General features: G+C 34.4%; 2 protein-coding genes across 2 annotated transcripts; both read right to left on the reverse strand.

The window, feature by feature from the left end:
* Positions 1-4395: 4395 nt before the first annotated feature.
* On the reverse strand, positions 4396-5979 carry LOC128218551 (uncharacterized). Its single transcript, XM_052926243.1, has one exon. The coding sequence runs from the start codon at positions 5740-5742 to the stop codon at positions 4669-4671; it is 1074 nt and encodes a 357-aa protein (XP_052782203.1). The 5' UTR covers positions 5743-5979; the 3' UTR covers positions 4396-4668.
* Positions 5980-11728: 5749 nt separating this feature from the next.
* On the reverse strand, positions 11729-13591 carry LOC128215996 (uncharacterized). Its single transcript, XM_052922592.1, has 2 exons — positions 13254-13591; positions 11729-13079 (listed from the first exon to the last, which is right to left on the reverse strand). Exons 1-2 carry the CDS (start codon positions 13589-13591, stop codon positions 11729-11731), a joined length of 1689 nt encoding a protein of 562 aa, XP_052778552.1.
* Positions 13592-13899: the final 308 nt, after the last annotated feature.

Below are 13899 nucleotides of genomic sequence, written 5' to 3' on the forward strand. Positions count from 1 at the left end.
TACAGAAAAAAAGAGTGCTTGTGTTCAAGTATCAATACTTTATTAAAATTGAATGAAAAAGAAGCAAAAAATGTTATTTTTGCAGAGAACTTGACTGAATTTGACACTCTATTGCAGAAATTGATAGTTTTCAATGTAACTATTGGAAAAATCATAGCTTGTGGAAGTCTGAAAATTAGTTGTTTGTAGCCGATTGACTCCCTGGCGGAAGGGTTATGTATTTGAACTCAATTTTGACAGTCGGGTCAATGGTCAACATGGTGTTTTCTTGTGATTATATTTTGTGTCTTGAATTGTTCTAGAGATGCCATGTCCTTGTTTTTCAATTGGGGTGTGTATAAAGTCAAAAGCCAGGTTAATGTCTATATGAAACATATAGTAAAAATAACTGTGGTCTCCCGCCAGATACAAATAAGAGCTAATTATGTTCGCTGAAGTATTACTATTCTTTGGACATTATCGACATTGTTTACAACGGTAGAAAAAGGGGAGAATGCAATTTTATGCAAGTATAAGGGCGACAACAAGTTGAGAAATGCGACATAAAAGGGAATACATGTAGAATTATCATGGGTAACTGAAATAAGTAATAGATACATACATACACGTATAACCTTTACATGACTGAGGAAACAATAGCGCACTATATCCATACCGTATAAAGTTAAAGGGACTCATGTTTTGTAAAATGCACTTTTTGTACGACGAAATAAAGTGTGACAAATAATCAGGAGTGTTAAAACTAAGATACTGACAGCTTAAACCCTTTAACAATTGATATATGATATATTGATATATTTTATTTGAAGTCAATGATTTCCAAAACCGTTGCTATTGCAATTGACCAAAAGCCTGTAGCGTGATTATTTGAAGTTTTCAAGGTATCTAATATATATTGAAATAACCTATGTGTTGTATATGATGGGTACATTTGTTTTCTTGGCTGTACCAGCATGAGTTTAATCCCGACTAAAACATTATTCTATTTATGTTTTATACTTTAAATATTAGTTTTGTCTGATAAATCGGGACCAAAAAGTTAAATAATTATAACATTATTGTTTTCTGATGCATAAAAGCAAAAAAGATAATCTTATCAGAGACATGGGCTAGTGCCTTTAATATATTTATCAGACCGTAACATTTATGTTATCAACTTGAGATACACATATAACTAAATAAGAAAATATATATGTACCAACATATAGTAAAAGCGATATGTCCTGATCTTCATTTATAGCGAATATCAATATTCAAATAATGATTTACAATATATATATGAAAAGCTACAGAAACAAGCTCAGTAGCCAAAAGTTTTAAACCCAGTTTTATGGCACAGGGTAAACGCCTAAGACATTAACACACAAAAAAAAATCAGTTTACGTGCACAACCTCACCCCTATCCCAGCAGTCCTGAATAAAGTAAAGGCAAACGGTAAATATTATCATAGTATGCATTTACTTGAGGAAACTTAATAATAAAACAATTAATAATTAACTAATAGGTAAACCCCAAGTATTTCAATGATTAGGGTTTGTTACATGATAGAGCTGATTTAGAGTCAAAATACCCTTTTTTTGGTCAAAACTGTTAATTTGTCAGAGTACAGCTTTAAGATAATCGTGTATGTTAAATTCTCCTATTCATATTTTCTGTTAACTTAATTTGCATACCACACAGGATACTGAGATTCGGCATTCTTTATAATACTCTATTATAATTGTTAAACGTCCATTTAAAATTTATCGAACGATTAGAGCTCAAAATTATATTTTCACCAATGAGTTAAAAGCTGTTATTGAATTGAATCAGGTGAATCGGTAGAGTAAAACAAAGGCTGGACAAGTTAACAAAATAGCAATAGCAATATAAGTTATGTTATCAGATTTATATATATTTGAAACTGAATAAGATAATATATATATAATATTAAAGCAATATGTGATAATGTGCATTTGGCAATCATGATTATTCAAATATTGGTTTACAAGTTTATTATTATTATTATTATTATTATTATTATTATTATTAGCAAGTTAAACTCACGCCATGTCTAATTTTATATAAGTAGGCTGTTTTAGTATCGAATGTACAAGTTCTTCTGATAAGCGTTTTTGTAATTAATTATTTCACCTTCAACACAAAAATGTTATTTTCATGTTGTCCCACAACAATACTTGATGTATGGCTTCTGTAAGACAGTGAGTGTGGTTTCACCAATCCAAAAATATGACCTAGAGTTGACACGTGTACAGCGAATTGACTTTTCATGTCGGGATCGTTGAGCGTTGCTAGTGTATTTCCTGCACCATCCAAGGTAAGAAGTTGGTCTTTGGAGGAATTTCTAACGTTAAGTTTCATTGTTTCTGTTACGCTTGAAGTAATGGCAGTCTCCCAGCTAAACTCTTACATTATTTAGACGTTAAACAACAGTTTATATCTACATATGATGTATTTCCCAACACACTTACGAAACACACGTAACTTGAACGGGCTTCGACTTGAATGTTTTCAATGTCTACGCTTTGATTTCAGTTCACCGGAATCAGACGGGTACAATTGGCAGACACGTTCTAATACACGCTGACAAGTTGTTGATCAATGTATCATAATTGTATAGGTAATGTCTTAACTATCGCATGTACAAAATTGACCGCAGGCTGGCTTGAAAAAATAACGCAAACAGATTAACGTTCTCATCTTTATTACCGCTGTCAAAACGTTATTTACGTGGACGCTCAAATATGAACGTTTAAGGTGTGAAACTTCAAGTAAAAGGTTAACAATAAAACAACGACAGGTTAATGTCGTTGTGCCTTTCTGCTTATTGAACTGTATATGTCAACTAAATAATGTTTGTGACAGTTATTTGAGCTGCGCTTGAAAACGAAGAGTTGGTTTTCCAACCTTTCTCTCAAATGTTTTAATAATAGTTCATCATCATCATCATCATCATCATCATCATCGTCGTCGCCGTCGTCGTCGTCGTCAGCATTATCATCATCATCAGCAACAGCAGCAGCAGCAGCAGCATAAGTAGTAACAGCAGCAGCTGCAGTATAAGCAGCAATAGTGGTCGTAGTAGTAGTAGTAGTAGTAGTAGTAGTAGTAGTAGTAGTAGTAGTAGTAGTAGTAGTAGTAGTAGTAGTAGTAATAGTAGTAGTAGTAGTAGTAGTAGTAGTAGTAGTAGTAGTAGTAGTAGTAGTAGTAGTAGTAGTAGTAGTAGTAGTAGAAGTAGTAGTAGTAGTAGTAGTAGTAGTAGTAGTAGTAGTAGTAGTAGTAGTAGTAGTAGTAGTAGTAGTAGTAGTATAAGTAGTTGTAGTAGTTGTAAATGATGTAACCTTGTCTATGGTGTCGGCAAATTTCAACTTCATTATCTTGGTTACTGGAATTAAACTGGAATACCTCGCATGCAACAATAATATCAATACGCAATCAATATTTTAAAAAGGGTACTGCAGATGCTGGTGAAAGATTCAAAGCAGAGGTGATTAGGTTCGCTCAAATATTACTATATTTTGGACATTATCGACATTATTTTTAATGTATTGATTACAATATACATAATACCAGTATTATGAATTGACGGAATATCAACTAGAAGTTGCATTTATTTATAAACTAATCGACAATAAAACATATTTAAAAGGTTAAATCATTACATTTCCCATCTCTTTAGTCACAGATGGATGTTAAAGCTGCACTCTCACACATTGGCATTTTTGAAAACCTTTTTATCAATACTGTTTTGTCTTTGAATTTCTGCGTAATTGTTTAGGAAGCAGTGCTAAAGTCTACTGACAAAAGATCAGATCGCAGTTATTCATATTTATAATCGAACATTTATGTTTTGTAGCTAAAAGAGTTACTCACGCTTTAATAAAAATGTTATTTTATGAGTTTTAAATATTGAAATCTGTTATATCGTGAGTTATCTTATATGACTGAGAAGAAGGCCTTGTTACATAAAAGAGCTGATTCAGAGACAAAAAATATCGGTTCTGGTGAAAACTGTAAATCTGTGAGAGTACAGCTTTAAGATAATCATGTATGTTAAATTCGCCTTTTAATCAATTCTGTTAACTTAATTTGCATACCACACAGGATATTGATATTCCGCATTCTTTATACTCAATTATAATGGTTAAAGGTCCATTTATAATTTATCGAACGATTAGTCCTCGAAATTATATGTTCACCAATGAGTTATAAGTTGTTATTGAATTGAATCAGGTGATTCGGTAGAATAAAACAGAGGCTGGATAAGTAAACAAAATAGCAAATGCAATATAATTGATGTTATCAGCTTTATATACATTTAAAGCTGAATAAGATAATAATAATAAATTATAATATATAATATTAAAGCATTATGTGATTAAGTTCATTTGGCAATCATGATTATTCAAATATTGATATATAAGTTAATTTTTTACAACCAATCAAAAATATGATATTTTTTCTGAAATATGTATAATTTCTATGTAATGTGATACGACTCAGCAATTAATCACACATTGTACACCGGTATATCACTCAAACATTCTTAATATAAACTAGGATACATTATTGTTAACAAGTTCTCACATTCACGCAAAATCTAATTTTTATAGAAGTAGGCTTATTATCGAGTGTACAAGTCTTCTGATGAGCGTTTTTGTAATTCATTATTTCACCTTCAACACAACAATGTTGTTATTTTCAGCTTGTCCTACAACAAGACTTGATATAGGGCTTCTGTAACACAGTGAATGTGGTTTCACCAATCCATCAGCCTGTGTAGCCAGTGTAGCCAGCTTCCTCTTTCCTTCCCTGTCCACTTGAAGTACGGTGTCTGAGATATAAGAGCAGACAAAAACGTGACCTAGAGGTGACACGTGTACAGCGCGTGGACCTTTCATATTGGGATCGCTGAGCGTTGCTAGTTTATTTCCTTCTCTATCCAAGGTAAGAAGTTGGTCTTTGGAGACATTTGCGATGTAGATTTTACTGCCATCAGAGCTTACAGCACAATCGTAAACGGTGTATGCATCCGACTCGTCCTCAAACAACTTTCTCCGGTCATTACCTGCCTTGTCGTAAGAGTAAAGCGCAGTGTCAGATGTGATATACAGACGCCCTGAATGATGAGCTATTTTAGCTACTATGTGACTGAACGTTCGCTTTCTTGTATGTTGTAGCTCTGAATCCCTAACGTTGAAGAATCGAACTTCATGTCTATTATCATCATTACAGTTGACAGCAACCGCTAGCTCATTACCCGCAATATGGCATGCATCTCGTGGATGAGTTGGAACGTCACAGTGATCGACGACCTGGTAGGACTGGTTCAGGAGCTTTAAACGGCAATTGTAATTGTCGACGAGGACGAGCTCTCCACTTATTAGTTCACATATTCCAGTTATAGTTGAAATTTCTTTGTCAGTTTTTAGTGCCGCATTGAATTGTTTCACATTCTCAACCTTGAAAACATGAGACATATTAGTAATATCTCCAAACCGTTCCAAAGACATTAAAGAATCAATAAGGTCGTTTAGCCCTGTATTGTGCACAAACGCCAACTCTACTTGTTGTTTGCTTGTGTTGTCTTCGAGAATAGCTTTGGTTTCTGTAATTAATTTCTGGCATCGAGAATATCCAACGTAGGCCAAGGAATTGTTCGTCTTAGTCTTCGCCATGCTATCTGCAAGTGATTTTATGTCCTTGCTCAACTGTGCGGACTGTTCAATGTCGTTCTTCATTTGCTCCTAAAATGTTACTACCATAACGTCCAGCTCTTTGATTGTGTCTTGCTCCAATTGATCAAGGACTTGGTCGATCTTTCTTCGCAAAGCTCCGATCTCTGATAGCATGAGTGCACGGGATTTTCGTATGCATTGTTGATTTTTCTTGCGGGACTCTTGCAGCTTCTTGATTTGTGATTGGATGTCTACGATTTGTTGTTAAAGCCGTTTGAATTCTGGTTTGTCATAAATGCCTCTTGCTACGTCTGGTATATGTTATATCACCGAACATTGCCTGTAATTGAAAAATACCGTAAAATAAATATCAATACTATTATAACATACTGTAGTAAATAATTGTAGACATAAGCGAAACATAATTTGCTATAAATTTGATGTACTTTGAATTAACATTACATCAATTAATATGCGTACTATGCCACATAACGTTTCATTGATTCAACTTAAATGCACTATCATATAATGTATTATGATTTGTAGTGTGTACTCAGTCCTTTATGTGATTGCTCATATTGACTTACTTTCTCAATACGATTCTAACCTGTGAACAACGGAGACGCATATATGGCAACACAGCTCTTGGTGGTCTCCACAGATCAGCTCCACAGCTTTCCCATGATGGTGCACGCATCTCACAAGGTCGTCCACGGCCGTCACAGGGACCGCCGCCCATTTTTTCACGTCCTTCCGGTCGAGTAATTTGTGCCGCTTAAACAGGCCGCCATGTTCAGACTCGCAACAAGAACAGTAGTACTTCGAACAATCCACACAAAAGTATTGAGCTTCAGAGTTAAGTTCGTCTTCCTCACAAGGAGAACATATGAAGTCATCAATTAAATGCGACGCATTATGAAGAGATGATCTGAATAAAGACGCCATTTTTGTAAAAAAAAAATATATTTTCGAGTCCTCCTTACTAACTAAAGACTGAATTTCATAATGCATTTAAGAACCGTTATAGCCAAGCTTAGAAGAAAAAGAATCAGATACGCGTATTTAGGTGTATTTATGTGTTTTACTTTTAATTTACTACCTTTCAAATGAATCTTCAAATCGTCCTATTTATTCCACGAAAGGAAGTAAATTATCGAAATATTTATTATTATCGAATATACCTGATAAACAATAAGGTTAATGACACCGGCGTATCAAGCACATTTAACAGTTCTACTTGCCAAATGTCATGATTTACACATGCAGTCATTGACAATATCATTAGGGTAGAAAGCAGAACAATGGTAAAATTAATTATTACTATTTAAAATAGATTAATGCAATTGTTTAAAAACGCCGTCAATTAGGACATGGGCCAAGATTGATATACAGCCTTATGTAGGCTTTTGGTAGCTATATTATATTAAGTATAATAACAACTGCACAAATATGTTGTTATTGTTTTCCTCTCAGATTCGGTACAGTGGTAATTGATAGAAATGAAACAATCAAATAAAAAAAACTAGTAATAGAGAGCACGAATGTGACCATAGTTCATATTTTCGAGGGATATTGTCTACGAACTACTTTAAAGTATTTAGGTATCAATTTACAAGTGAATGCAGTCTTACCAACCAAATACATGAAATAAATGAGAGCAGATAAATCAGACGTATTAAAGATATAACATATGAGTAAACTATGTTTGGGTCTTAGGTAACAACATAACTCAAAATTAAATGTTTCCGAATGTTGATTCAATATATTCAATTGCCTTTCTTAAATTGTTTAAGCCTTTTCCTAGGAAAGGTTTTGATCAGTAGGCAGTTTCTTAAATGACATTGAAACATGAGTCATCATTAAAGTAAATTATATAAGGTTGCATTAGTTTGAACACTAAAGGGGACTATTACATGTTTTAGTTTAAGTTCGATTAATATATCGATTGTTTGGCGTTTAAACACTGAAACACTTTTAGTTATAAATATGCGCGTACAATGTTAAGAAACGTTTAATTGTAGGTTGTAAAAGGCGCGGCAAATCGATTTAAGATAGCATGCACGTACACGCACGGGTTGACTAGGGAATCGGCTACATTTCAAAACAATAAAAACATAAATACTTAGTTAATCTCCAGCATATATGAGTGCATTTTAGGGTTGGCTGATAGAAAGGCCAATATGCGTTTCCCAGATCATATAAGTCAAAGTTCATATCCCAACTTAATGATTACTATTAATGTATCAATAAAGCTAGTAGACATACATAAACAGACAAGAAGCATAGGCTTGTGTTTTTCGACTCTTTTCTATTTCCTTCGTTTAGCATAATAAACCAAATACAAGCGGTTACTTCTCTAAGTACTCAATCTTTCATCGAGATGACTGCTTATAAACAAAGCTGCAAGAGAACAAACTGATGCATAAATATTTCATTGCAAGATAATGAGTTGTCTTTCTTAATACAAGTTTACACTGAGCCAAGGGACACCGTTCCACGTAAGTGTGTCGAGCTTCAAACATATATGAACTGCTAGTCTCACATCACATCAATTCTAAATTAGTCACGACATTTACATAAAGAGCTCAAAGGATCTACATTAGTCACAGAGTTTCAATATGGCGATACAATTACATAATCTACAAAAGTCATTACGTCCTAACGCGCTTTACGTTCTATTTGGTCATAATGACGGCCAATGAATGCGTTAATAAACACAACACCAACTATACGCACCGTTATTGTGTTGTTCTGACGCATCTTTCCGTTGTCTCGTCGAACTAGTAGCGCTCTGTTATCCGGTGTTTTTTCCGGTGAATGTCTCCATGCTGGCTTACTTCACGAGAAATCATTCTAGCGTTAAGCTACATTGTCTCTGTTACGCTTGAAGTAATATGACAGTCTCTCAGCTGAACTCTTACATTATTCAGACGTTAAACAACAGTTTATATCTACATAAAATGTATTGTCCAACACGATTACGAATCACGCGTAACTTGAACGGGCTTCGACTTGAACATTTTCAAAATTTAAGCTTTGATTTCCGTTCACTGAAATCAGACAGGTACATTAGCAGACACGTTTCTAAACACGCTGACAAGTTGTTGATCAATGTATTATAATTGTATAAAGAAATGTCTTAACTACCGCATGTACAAAATTGACCGCAGGCTGGTTTGAAAAAATAACGTAAACGGACTAACTTTGTCATCTTCACTATCGCCGTCAAAACGTTATTAACGTGGACGCTCTTATGTGAACGTTTATCATCGTCGTCGTCATCTTCGTCGTCGTCGTCATCATCATCATCATCAGCAGCAGCAGCAGCAGCAATAGTAGCAGTAGCAGTAGCAGAAGCAGTAGTAGGAGTAGAAGATGTAGAAATTGGAGTAGTAGGTTCGCTAAAATATAACTATTTTATTACATAATCGACATTAATTTTTAATGTATTGATTAAATGAATAATGCATCTTACGCAAATCTAAGGGCGACAACAAGTGGAGGAAAGAGACACATTAGGGAATACTAGTACCCTTACCCTGAGTTACTTCTGAAATAAAGAATACATGTGGTATTGGTACGTCATTCAAAGCCTAGGTCAGAGAGTGAACACATCGGTTTTAACCTTATCTTATGAAGTCAGTACTGTACTTAATAATGTAGAACGCACTATTTACATTTATTTATTTAATTAAGTAAATAGTAAGAAAGAAATAAGTTGTTTACTTTAGTGACATGTGTACAACACACAATACAAAGATAAATAATGATAACACACGGCCCATCAGGTCTATAAGTCACCTTAATGTTAACATTTCTCAAGCATTTGAACATAATTAACATATACAATTATGTAAGTCGCATTGCTGTTTCTCTTTTGCAAAGAGTTCTTAGTTCAGGTTGTTAAAACATGTGTGTTAATGATAAAAGTAATAATGATTCCCAGAACACCAAACAATTAACAGCGTGTTTATCTAACTAAATTCAGTTAAATGAGGATACTTGGTCGTTAATACAATGTTAGTACATATAAATGTTAAAAACAAAATTTAATGGCACTAGACAAATGACACAAATACGCATATAGTTTACTTATTCTTAGAGCATTAGCTTTCATATCGTACTCGATAATGCCTTATTTTGTAAGAACGCTAATGTTTCAACGTCAGTAACATTAGTGAATGGTCTTCAGATCATGGGATCAAAGCACGAAATTCTTCTATTGGTATACAATGCACATTTTAATACAAAATGGCACTTACTATCTACCTCTTGGGTATCGCATAGCCTAAAAAGTCTTGTATCCAAAGACTTACCCAGATACCGTAGATTAACATGTATGCAGTTTGTAAATACGGACCAAATCCATGATATTTGTTACAGCCTTTAAAACTATAATTGCTTTGAAAGTAAACATGTTGCAACTACAAGTCGCATTTTTCAAGAAACTAATCTGCAATAAATCATATGTTTGAGATTAACATTTTCCCATATGTTAGTCACGGTAACATGTTAAAGATGCACTCTAACAGATTGACCGTTTTGACAAATGTTTTTGTCTTGAAATGAGCCAAAATGTTTTGAAACCAGAAATGCAAGACTGCTGACGACAGATCAGATCGCAGTTTTTCTATTTATGTTCGAAAATTATGATTTAGAGCCAAAAGCGTTATTAACGATTTAACGCTTATATTGTTGAATCAATATCTAAAAGAGCTAAATCTGAGACAAAATGTCAATCTGTGAGATTGCAGCTTTAAATTTGATGGTTAAGAATACCAAAAGATAACGATATGTATGTTAATTTGTCTTTGTTTCATCTTTTTCTGACGTCGTAAGTTTGCATATCATATAGGACATCTTGATTCCGCATTCTATATATTCAATTGTAAAATTTAAAGTCAATTTCTATTTTATTGAATGTTAAACGTTCGAAGTGATATTTTATCAAATGAGATACCAGCAGTCAGCCGTTATTGATTTAATCAAGTACATCGGTAGATTGGAACAGAGACTAGTCAAGTAGACAAAATATAATCTCGAACACGAAGCTTGTAAAAGGGATTTTTGTAAGCGTTTAACCAAAATAAAAACTGTCGCATTAAACCATTTGTATTGGTTAATACAGGCTTATAACTAATAACTTTCACATGACTGAGGAAACAATTGCGCGCACTATATCAATACCGTATAAACTTAAAGGGACTTGCTCATTGGTTGTAAAATGTACTATTTTGTATGACGAAATTAAGTGTGGCAGATCATCACGGGTGTTAAAACTAAGATACTGAAAGCTCGAACCATCATCAAATGCTGATATATGCTCAGATATTGTCTTTGAAGTCTGCGTTTCCAAAACCGTTGCTATCGCAATTGACCTAAAAGTTGTAGTGTGATTAGTTGATTGACATTATCAAGTAAAGTATTTAAGGTATTTGATAAAAGTTAAACTAACCAATGGGTCGTGTATGCGTCTCTGTGCAGGAGTTGATACAATCTCAGTTTTCAATGGTTTGTACCAGCGTGGGTTTGATCTCGACTACAACCAGATTTTCTTTTTAAACATTAATTACATTTTGTCTGCAATTTCGGGATCCAAATGTAACATAATTATATTAGTGTTCTAAGATGCGTGGCATTGAAAAAAACAAATTGTCCAAAAACATGAGCAAAACCCTTTAATACCAGAACATAGCATTTATGTTATAAACTAGATATACACATATGTACCAACATATTATTAAAGCGATATATGCTGATATTTAATTTTAGCGAATATCAATATTCAAATAATGATAAACAAGTATATTATTTACAATCAATCAAAGGTATTATATAATAATAGTTATTTATGCTAGTTGTAATATTCTATGTAAAGTTCTATGACTCAGCAGTAAATCACACGTTGTACACCAGTATATCATTCTAACATTCAAAAAAAATATATTGTTGTAAATAGGTTTCACTTACACAAGGTCTAATGTTTATAAAAGTAGGCTGTTTTACTATCAAGTGTACATGTGCTTCTGATGAGCTCTTTTGTAATTCATTATATCACCTTTATCACAACACCATTGTTAGTTTCATATTGCCCAATAATAAGGCTGGATGAATGGCTACTGTAACACAGTGATTTTGGTTTCACCAATCCATCAGCCTGTGTAGCCAGTGTAGCCAGCTTCCTCTTTCCTTCCCTGTCCACTTGTACTACGGTGTTTGAGATATAAGAGCAGACAAAAACGTGACCTAGAGGTGACACGTGTACAGCGCGTGGACCTTTCATATTGGGATCGCTGAGCGTTGCTAGTTTATTTCCTTCTCTATCCAAGGTAAGAAGTTGGTCTTTGGAGACATTTGCGATGTAGATTTTACTGCCATCACAGCTTACAGCACAAGTGTAAACACTGAGCTTATCCGCTTTGTCCTCAAACAGCGTTCCCCCATTTTGGCCAACCTTGTCGTAAGAGTAAAGTGCAGTGTCAGATGTGATAAACAGACGCCCTGAATAATGAACTATTTGTCGTATTGTATGATTGAACGTTAACTTTCTTGTCTGTTGTAACTTCAAATTCATAACGTTGAAAAAGCGAACTTCATGTCTAGTCTTTTTATCAGAGTTGACGGAAACCGCCAGCTCATTGCCCGCAATGTGACATACATCTAGTGGATGAGTTGGAACGTCGCAGTGATCGACAATCTGATAGGACTGGTTCAGGAGCTTTATACGGCAATTGTAATTGTCAACGAGAACGAGCTCTCCACTAAGTAGTTCACATATTCCGCTTATGTTTGAGTTTTCTTTGTCAGTTCTTAGTGCTGCATTGAATTGTGTCGCATTTTCAACTTTGAAAACATGGGATGCATTAATTATTTTTCCAAACCGTTCCACAGACATTAAAGAATCAAGAAGGTCATACAGCTTTGTATTAAGCACAAACGCCAACTCCACTTCGTGTTTGGTTGCGGTATCTCTGATGAAATCATTAGTTTGTGTAACTAATTTCTGGCATCTTGAATATCCTACGCAGACCAAAGAATCGTTTGTTTTATTCTTCGTCATGTTATCTGCAAGAGATTTAATGTCTTTGTTCATCTGTTCGGACTGATCAATGTCTTTCTTTATTTGCTCCTGAAATGTTGCTACCCTAACGTCTAACTCATTGATTGTGTCTTCCTCCAATTGATCAAGAACTTGTTCGAACATTCTTCGCAAAGCTCTGATCTCTGAAAGGATGTGTGCACGGGAATCCCGTATGCATTGTTGAGTTTTCTTGCGGGACTCTTGCAGCTTCTTGATTTTTGATTGGATGTTTGCGATTTGTTGTGAAAGCCGTTTGTATTCTGGTTTGTCATAAAAACCATTCGCTACGTCTGGTATATGTTGTATCACCGAACATTGTCTGTAATGTAAATTTAATAACGACATTGACATTAAATTAAATACGTGTAGAAATTATTTGTTTTGAGTTTGATCGACTTAAAATTGTTTATGAAATAAACATGCAACCTATTCTACACAACGTTTCCTTTCACCGATTTCATACTTAAATTTCCTTTCGCAAAGCGAACCGTACCTGTGAAAAATGGAGACGCATATTTGGCAACACAGCTCTCGGTGGTCCCCGCAGAATAGCTCCACTTTTTTCCCGGGATGGTGCTCGCATCTTTCAATATCGTCCTCGACTGTCCCAGGCACCACCGCCCATTTGTTCACGTCCTGCCGGTCGAGTAATTTGTGCCGCTTAAACAGACCGCCATGTTTGGACTCGCACCGCGAGCAGTAGTACTTTGAACAGTCTACACAAAAGTACTGAGCCTCAGAGTTAAGTCCGCCTTCTTCACAGGGAGAACAGTTAAAGTCATGAATTAAATCTGATGATTGGTAATGAGAGGAATCGAAAATAAATGCCATTTTATTTTAGTAAATAATCTTTTAATCATTGAGAATTCAACACAAAGTTTCAACTGCCCTATTTAATTTACGAAAGGTAGTTAATAATCTTATCAGGGCATTTATAATAATCTGATAATAGACACCGATATGTACAATTGTTAAACTATAGACTGACAATCTAGCGAGTTTTTATCAATATAAATGTGTCAAATAATCTTCCTGCATTGATAAGAAGTACTTAAAAAGCAGAGTCAGTTTAGACATGAATCATGTAATGTATGCTTTAAGGATTGCGTCCGATACGTATAAAAATATTTTGTTTCACT

This window comes from Mya arenaria, chromosome 14 (assembly GCF_026914265.1).
Source record: "Mya arenaria isolate MELC-2E11 chromosome 14, ASM2691426v1".
Classification (NCBI taxonomy): domain Eukaryota; kingdom Metazoa; phylum Mollusca; class Bivalvia; order Myida; family Myidae; genus Mya; species Mya arenaria.